The sequence below is a fragment of the Asparagus officinalis genome, chromosome 1, assembly GCF_001876935.1.
Source record: "Asparagus officinalis chromosome 1, Aspof.V1, whole genome shotgun sequence".
NCBI lineage: Eukaryota > Viridiplantae > Streptophyta > Magnoliopsida > Asparagales > Asparagaceae > Asparagus > Asparagus officinalis.
Window position 1 is genome coordinate 116,566,081 of NC_033794.1, and position 9,591 is coordinate 116,575,671.

General features: G+C 34.0%; 1 protein-coding gene across 4 annotated transcripts in view; it reads left to right on the forward strand.

Moving 5' to 3' along the window:
* The window catches only part of LOC109829141 (mitochondrial inner membrane protease subunit 2), a 9,436-nt gene continuing 922 nt past the window's right edge, over window positions 1,078-9,591 (forward strand). The window contains exons 1-4 of one of the 4 annotated variants that reach the window (XM_020396264.1): window positions 1,078-1,452; window positions 3,124-3,300; window positions 4,223-4,474; window positions 5,171-5,336. In XM_020396264.1, the coding sequence (XP_020251853.1) occupies window positions 4,236-4,474; window positions 5,171-5,336 (405 nt within the window). In that variant the 5' untranslated portion in view covers window positions 1,078-1,452; window positions 3,124-3,300; window positions 4,223-4,235. Of the gene's footprint in view, window positions 1,453-3,123; window positions 3,301-3,327; window positions 4,475-5,170; window positions 5,337-9,591 lie in introns of those variants that run through there. The other 3 variants (XM_020396265.1, XM_020396263.1, XM_020396266.1) reach the window with 3 other exon arrangements.

A 9,591-nucleotide genomic window follows, 5' to 3' on the forward strand; every position in this document is an offset into this window, starting at 1 on the left:
GATTATGCAATTGATAGGTCTTCCACACCTACATTTGTAAATAGGTTGAACTTAGAGGGTAGTTTTGGAGTTGAAAACATCATAGAAAAGGATAAAACTAATATTTGAGAAGGGTTAGTTTTCTACAACTAATTTCTCACTTGATCTTTAACAAAATCTAATTTGGCCGTATTCTATCATATTAGATTTCTCTCTTCTATTTTTCCTTCCATATTTATAACAAAAAATTGGTATTATAATGTAAAGTTGTGTTTAAAATAGATATTATTGTTCTTGCTTTTAGTCATATTGTATAAAATTATGCATAGCATGCATATGTCAATTCCTTTCTTATCATTATAAAAAGGAATAAAATTAACCGTCGATTGTAAAATTACACTTTTATTTATATTTTCACTGAAAAGATTTAGAACTAAGTCAGAGGATCTTTCTACATACTAACATTAACAATTTGATACCCCATTTACGAGAAAATATTCATTTAGAAATCATAGCATGCATATGTCAATTCCTTTCTTATCATTATAAAGAGGAATATAAAATTAACCGTCGATTGTAAAATTACACTTTTATTTATATTTTCACTGAAAAGATTTAGAACTAAGTCAGATGATCTTTCTACATACTAACATTAACAATTTGATACCCCATTTACGAGAAAATATTCATTTAGAAATAAGCATACTAACATTAACAATTTGATACCCCATTTACGAGAAAATATTCATTTAGAAATAAGTGTAATAAATTGTATTGATTTATATTCTTTTGTACATTGAAAAATCAAAATCTGAAAATTACACTATTATATGTTTGTTTAAACATGTATATAAGCTCCAAATTAGGCTAAACTAAATTATCAATTTTAACTAAATCTAAAAAAGTATACCATGTGCATTGCAAGTGTGCAATTCACCTAGTAAACGTGAAACAAGGGAGGTAGGTGAAGTGGTTATGGACAGAAAAATAATAGGATAGGAATGGAAAAAAAAAGGACAAATGCACCCTTGTTATTTTCAGCCCAAAATTTTAATTTTCCATCCATTTAAAAATTATAAAAATTCTTATTTTCGGAGCACCCGAGCGGAACTCGTTTCTTTAAATCTCCGCTTCGTCTTCTTCAACTTCAGACATCGATTTCTGCCTTGAGAACTCAAGCTCCGTTGTGCTTTCCCCTTTCCCCATTTCATCTTCTTCCCTCTTCAACAAATTCCCATCTCATCTCTTCCCTCTTCAACAATCCTGACCCCAATCACATTAGCATCATACTCTGGCTATTATCGACTCAAACCCTAGCAGATCCCACGTCTTCATCATCGACTCAAACCCGAGCAGATCCCAAGTCGCCAACCCCGCCGTACGATTTGTTGGTGGTGGAGCCGCCCTCTCATCCGACGTACGATTTGTAGGCTGTCATTGCTTTAGCTCTTGCCGAAGACGCCGGCGATCGAGGTGAAATTTTAACAATTCAGCTTTTTTTTTGGGCGTAATTTTGGTTTTCTTTTGCTTTAAATTGTTGTGTATGCCGTTGATTTTAGGCTAACATTTTAATGCCCCAAAGTTTCAACCTCTTTCAAACTTTGATACCCTCAAGTTTTATTCTGAAAATTTGATCCCCAAAAGTGTTTCATCGACACCAATTTAACAATATCATAACGTATAGAAGTCATATGTAATTCTAAGATATGAGAATTGAAGTAATATGTTAATTTCAAGTTATATTTTTTTAAACGGAGGCCTTTGTTATCACTTTTTTGTTTGTTTCTGAAAGTTAAATGGTGAACATTTATAAATTTCGTGTATGTCGGGATTTCAAGATGAAAACATAGTTTTTAAAAAAATTGTAATACTTAATGCACATAAAAATTTCATTTGTGGGTGTTCGGATTATGGTAGTATTAAAAAGGTTATCCATATGCATATGTATTTAAATAATTTTGAAGATATCAATATGCAGCCATGCTATGCACGGGTTTAAGATCTCCGTCATTCAATTAAACATATATTTGAAGGGTACTGTTCACTATATAGCTTGAGACAATCTTGAGAATTTCATATATTCGCCATTAAGTCATTTAATTTGAGTTTTATTAATATTAGAATCTTGAGATGTAGTCTTTCATAGTAGATGCAATCCCCGAAATTGGTATTATGTATTATTAATATTAGAATCTTTTAGTATGTATTCCATCTATTCACCATAGTTCTCATTTAATTTGACCACAATAAGAAAATTGAGTAGAGCAATTAAATTTCTCTGTATTTCTAGCAATTTATATGCATGACACATGTTCCGAAATTTAGCCAGCTTTTAGAAAGATTGAAGACATTTTATGGGCAGAACTTCTAGCTACTAATTAAATGCATTTATTAGCCATTGATCCCTCTAGATCACAGGCAAAGAAAACTACCATCAATAAAAGCCTGATGTATCAACCAATGAGGAGTGCACTTAGCCTATGGCAGAGAATCCGAAAGGCTATTAATAGTTCAAGCATCAATAGGTAAAGCGGTTACTATATGGAGAAAGTGGAATGTTACTTGACAACATAGCAAGGTTACTGGAACATCAAATAGTGAAAATATACAACAACAACAACAACAAGTCTTTATCCTAAATTGTTGGGGTCAGCAACATGACTTCTATTGTCCCGTTTAGTTACATTAAGGTTTGTCTCCTCCATTCATTTTTATGATATCATTGTTAATTGCTTCCAAATAAGTTATCTTAGGCCTACCTCTACTCAATTGTACCATTCACTATAATCTTTGAGTCAAGGTTACCATAGTTGTCATTTAATTTGACTACAATAAGAAAATTTTGGTATTATGTATTATTAATATTAGAATCTTTTAGTATGTATTCCATTTATTCGCCATTAAGTCATTTAATTTGAGTTTTATTGTTAACTAACTCTCAAAACATACATATACAAGGCAAAATCACAGTGTGTACACTCATATAACCATGATTCTTTGAGTTTTTGGTTAAAGAAGATTATGTCACTAATTAATATATATTTTTGTAGGTACTGTATGTTAATAATATTAGAAGCATTCATTAATTGATTATGTTAGTCATGTTAACACCATTGAATTATATAAATGCATTCTTTTTCTAAGGTTTCTCGGCCTCGCTCTTGATCTTGGCCTCCACTGCTTGCTTCATCCATATTGGTTTCGTCGTTGATGTTGCTATTGCTCGAACTGCCATTGATTGCGACGAAACCCTAGAAATTGAGGAAGGGAGAAGGGAGACTGATCGAATCATACTTTTCCAGACATTTTTGTATTTATATAGTTAATGCTTCTTTTTTGTTTATTTATTAACAAACATGAATGTCATTATTTGCATTACATCTTACCTTTCATTTCTAAAGCAGAATACTTTATTTTGGTAACACGTTTAGTATTTACAGAAAATCTTTTAGATGCACGGTTTCTAAATACTAGTATTGTTATAAAACCAAAATTCATATACAAAGTGTGTTTAATGGAGTTAAAATGAAAATGTCATATAAATTTGAAAACTATGTAAGACCTCAAACACAAGAAATAAATATACGTAATATAGAAATTCTTTAAGGGTATATATGCTAAAAACACTAGGACATGGCAACTGTCTCCAGCCGGTGAAGGAACAAAGACTTGCTGGTAAAAAAATTGCCCCCTTATCAGTTTCTTCATCATTTGTGCCCAACCTGTTTGTAGATCCCCAGAAAAATTTCTTTTCTTTGATTTTGATTCCTCTTGGAGCACAAAATCACAGCTTTAGGAAGAATTAATTAGAGGTAATAGTCCTTCATCGATTTGTTGTTGAATTGGATCCATCGCCTTTTTTTTCTTCCTAATTACTTATTTGGTTCTTGGATTCAATATTATGAAATTCGAACTTTTGGGGCACTGATCTTGACTATTGAGGAGATTTTATTGAAATCGTAGTTGATATGAAATTAGGGTTGGATCTTGACTGATATTTGATAGCTCGATGCTTAAAAGAGAACTTCTTTTGGATTAATTATTCTGAGTTGGATTAGATCACTTCAGCTTAGGAGCAAGGATTTGAATTTCATGGTTACTTGAGCTTCTTATGATTGGAAGTTAATTATGAGTTAGAGAGAGAACTTCTTTTCGATGAATTTGCTTTCTAGTGTTTATTTTTTTAGATTTTCTAATTAAATATTTAATGGGACATTCATTTAGGGGTCTTTATTTGCTTCAGAATTTTTAAGGTCATGGGATCATGGAAATACTTGTGGCAGTTCACAAAGAGCTCTATAATTGGTGGAGTGATTGGGCTAACAATTTCAGATCGATATCTAACCATTACTCCTGTGAGAGGCATATCAATGCACCCTACATTTGCAAATAGTCATACCAATTTCCCTGGATCATTGAAGGGTGATATTGTAGTTGTCGAAAAATTCTGCCTTGATAAGTACAGTTTCTCTCATGGGGATGTGGTGGTTTTCAAGTAAGTTGTGTTTTTAGATTAACAAGGGGTTTATTTGCCCTTTAATACCCCCAAAGTTTCAACCTTGGTAAATATTACAGAACCTAAGAAGTTTGGCACGTTTTGAGATAAGCCCAAAAAGTTTGGAAATGTCACTTAACCCCAGAAAGTTGGGGGTTATAAGAAAATAGATTCAAATAATGCAAAGTTTTTGGGGTTTGAGGTACTTTTCCAAACTATTTGGGGATTCTATGAAAATAGATTTAAAAATGCTATAGTTTTGGGCGTGAAGTGACATTTCCAAACATTTTGGGGTTATCTCAAAATTAGCCAAGCTTCTTTTAGGGGTTTCGTGAAATTTACCCCTTTTTAACTTTATGAAGTTCTATTTTGACAATTTGATACCCCAAAGTTTCATTGATATTAATTTGACAATTTGATACACCAAAGCCCTAACTTTGTTCCTCACTTTCCGAAACTCAAAAAACTAAATTTGGTAAGAAAATTTGTTTCTCAATCACTTTCTGTGGTGATATTATTGAATAAAATAAACATCATTTTTTTTCACTTTGGGGTATTAAATTGTCAACATAGAACTTAAGGTATCAAAGTTAAGAAATGATGAAATATTGGTGGTGCTAAAGTGCAAATAACTTAATAAGGTGAAGTAATTAGGGAATTTGATATCTTATGCTTATTAAATTTGATGTTTTGTAGGTTGCCTAGTGACCACAAGAAGCAGTATGTCAAGAGAATAATTGGTTTGCCTGGTGAATGGATTCAAGTTCCTCAGTCATCGGAAGTGATTAAGGTTCCACTAGGGCATTGTTGGGTTGAGGGTGACAATTCAGACTGGAGTTTGGATTCAAGGTCTTTTGGACCTGTAAGTTGCCATGGAACCCTATTTTTTATGTCTCTGATTTGGGTAAATTACATAATATCTCTCCAAGGTTTGCATGATATGCAGAGATTACTGCGTTAGAGTTTAAAAGTGACATTTTGACTCCCTCATGTTTAATTTAAAAATATTTATTTGGTTGTGAAAAACTTTAGTAATAGAACATGATAATTACCTCTATGTCCATGTAGACATGTATATGATTATTTTATCTGAAGTTAACGGATGTATCAAAAGTATTGATGATTATGACTAAAAGTGGAAGAGGAGGGAAAATCGTCACTTTTAAAACCTTACAGGGTTTTCTGCCATTTCTACAAGTAACAGGGGTTCTTTCTGTAAGTTAGCCTTCTGATTTAGAAGTATGTAGATTCAATCATTTACCTTGGCTAATATGTTTCTTGACTATTAGTTATTAGTTGAATATATTATAGAGCTTGCTTACAAGTATAGGACCTTTTCCAGTTTAAGTAAACTAATGCTGTCAAATGGTTTGTCTATTGGAATTTTTTTCTCTCTAGTAGTTGATATAAAGCTTTATCTGCAGATTAGAAGGTCTAAATTTTTATTTATGAAGTAGTGGAGTTTCTGTTGTGTCTGATTCAAAGCGACTATTTGGCTCCTCTTAATAGGATGAAATGATCATATGAGTTCCATGCTAAATTAAGGCACTAGCGCAAATAGAATGGGGGAAAAAGAGAAATGAAATTGAACTTCAACAGGCTAAAGTGCATTTTCCTGTTCTGCTTTCTTATTCTCGCACTCCTCCTGACAAAATAGCAGGGATTAGTTAAATTTCATGGCATTTCTACATTGAAAAGGTCAATATTTATGCAAGAGAAAAGTGAGAAGAATTGGATATCTTGAATCAACTGCATAGCTCACATCTTGGTCCAGTACTAGACCTCAATGACAAAGCTTTACAAGCTTATTAGTTATTAATATCTTAAGCAAACTTCTTGCAATTGCCAATGCCAAAAAATTCATTAGTATGTATTGATAATGTACAAGAATAATTGACACTATATCAGAGGCTATCTCGATAAATAATAAATCTATAAGGATATTTGAAGAGACATGACAGTGTTAGGTCTTTCATGTTCACCAGTGCCTTCATATGACTGTCTATATTGGTTAGTTTCATACAAGGTGTTTGTTCGGATCATCTAAAAAGTTAATCCATTTGTTGAAGCAATATTTGTGATAATATCTAGCTTATTTGCTACAATTTGTAGGTTGTGAGTCAGACAGCTTTTGTGAATGTGTGTAGATTCACTGGTGTAAATTGGTACCATTGCTTACTAGTATAATCTACAACTAATATTTTGTTTGCGAACTTTTTTTAATTATGCAGATAGAACGTGAAATCTTTTTCATTTCTTTTACTTGCTTTCAAATGCGGAAATGTTGTATTCCCCCCAAAGCTCGTGATGTCTATCATTTCTTTGATTCCATTGCATTCCGATTTGTAATGGTCTACAATATGGGATATATTTTAACATCTTCTTACAACTCTAAGTAAGAGTTTTATGTACTTCTATAACAAAAATGGAGTAATGTACCTAAAGTGAAAAAGACACTTTTAATTGAGCATGAAAAACTTCACACTTTAGTACCGTTGTGGCTATAACTACTTTGAAGCTTGTGAACCCCTATATTGAATCATTAAGGTGTCCCATGATGTTACCTGGGTATTTCCATCTTAGGTAGCAAAGACAGTGCGGACATGAACAAAGATACAGATAGGGGACATGGAAAATTTGTAAAATGTAGGATACAAGGACATATATATCTCTGTGTGTGCGTGTGTTTGTTTGTCCACGCACATGTCTATATATGTGTGTGTAACATTTGTATGTTTATTTCTATTATCTATAACAATTAAGAATCAAGTTAAATCAAACTAATAATAAGGTTTAACAACAAAGCTTAGTTTTGACTGCGTGGGATAATACAATAGGTATCTTTCAAAAATTTTAAGTAATGGGTGTCAGTTTAAAAACTAATTGGTTTTGAACCTGATATTACCAAAAAAAACTAGTTTAGGGTATAAGTAATGGGGAAATTGGGCTTTGCTTTGAATCACACGTGTTCATGGCTTATCTGCGGAGAATCCGTGTCTGACACGTGTCAGACATGGACATGACACCCAAAATGCCATGTCCGAGTAACCTAGCGTCTATCTCTGAAGCCATGCCCATACGCGACACATACACATACCTGTATCCGTATCTAATCTTTGTGGACCTCTTAGCATATATGCATACATTTACTCATGCGGGTACACAATTATACAATAAATGTTTTCTTTTTATTTGAAACACTCGTCATTCACTACTTGAACGATATCCTACACTTCAGATCCAATTCCTGAAACTCGTTGGACATATGTCGAAATCCGAGCTATGATTTTAAATGGTCATTTTAGTAACTCATTCAAAAATCAGTGGTTTTCCCATTTACACGTAATAAAAGATTATAAAAATATTATAGGAATTTTAATTCTTATAACATGTGAATGGACAACAATATTGATCTCATAGAAATTATTAATTTCAATATTGATATATATGTGTAATGTGTATATAAATATTTATGTAGACCTGTCCCCATACCCTACCTCTTACGAATTTCCCATGACCCGTACCCATAGCCATACCCGTTTCCATGCTACATAGATGTCCCAACATTGTTTATGTCTCCAACTTCTGATGATGGCCCTACATGGAAGGGGATTAAAGCTAATGTGTGTGATTGCTTTGGAAAAGAAGAGCCAAAGGTCTAACTAGTCAATCAGCAATTTGGAGAACTCCTAGTAATACAACCACCTAGGTGAACTATGTTCTTTAATTAAAGATGGAAATGTGGTGGTATGGACAGATAAATCTAGCACAATGAAGATGAGATCACTTAAGAGGAGATGAGAGACATTCTCAACGGACAAGTAGGTATGTTGTTTACTTGTTTTTCTGACTAGAAGCAACTCTTCGACCTTTAAATGTTTAGATGAGTGTATATTGATTCTTTCGTTGTTTGCCGAGGCTATTTTTAAATAGGCTTATAACTTATTAGTCTTTTCTATGTAAAGTATTCTCTTTAAACCAATAGCTGAAGTTCTTGGACAAAGTAACTCTTTTTGTATCTAAGCACTAGAATTTAAGAGTTCCTTGGTTAAGCTGAATGGTGAATAATTAGCAACTTAAGAATATGTTTGTTAGCATCCTTTCTTCTTCCCTTCCGAGCAAGTTCTGTTGATGTCTAACCCAAGGACTCACGTGAGGGAGTGTTGAAGTGTTACATCAGATTTGCGATATGCTTATGGTTATGGCTACATGCTTATATTTGGCTGGCAAGCAGTACTAAGAGCCTGAGGAAGTACACTATCACTATTAGGACATTCTGACGCATACATAAGGAAGTGGGGGCGTAATTTGGGAATTTCACTACCCTTTATATGGATGAGAATGACTCGCTTGCATGCAGATTGTTCTGATAGGATTTGTCTTTGTGCTGCGGAAGCAGTGTTTTCAATGCGTGAGGCGCAATGCGGGGCGCAAAGTCAGTTTACACGCACATGCGCAAGGCGCAATGCGATGCGTGCGCCCGTGCGAAGCGAGACGCACTCCAGACCACAAAAATTTTGAAGATATACAAGATCAAAGAAAAACAATATATTTGTGAAATTTCACATAGAAAATGTTAAGGACTCAAGATAAATAGAATATATACTACAAAATCACAAGATAAAGTTTTAATCATTAAAGCAAATCAAGTTGTCCGTCAAAACAAAACAACTAAGCAGCTAGAACACTTAAGGAGTTCACTAACATCAAAGCAAAACAAGCAATCTAATAAAACAAAGCAAATAAGTAGTAAAATAATAGCGTAACGACTCTAATCAACCTCATTAACATCATCATCATCCCCTTCAAAGAGAAAGGAGAAGAAGAACGTACATGCTCGCTGCTCCGTCGCCGCTCACCTTTGCTGCTTGCTGCTGCCAAGTGGAGACCGCAAGGAGAAATCGGGTTTCGGGAGAAAGAGTGGGAGGAGCGACAAAACCCTAACCCACTGAATAGAAGTGAGAGATCGGGTTTAAGTGGGAAGTGGGTTTATACCCAATAACCCACTGAATAAAAGTGAGATTCTGCCCTATTACTCAAGTGCGCGCCTTGTCAAAGGCGGCAGGCGCTGTGGGGCGCTCCCCAGGCGCGCACGCCCGACGCAAGCGTAGCGCCCC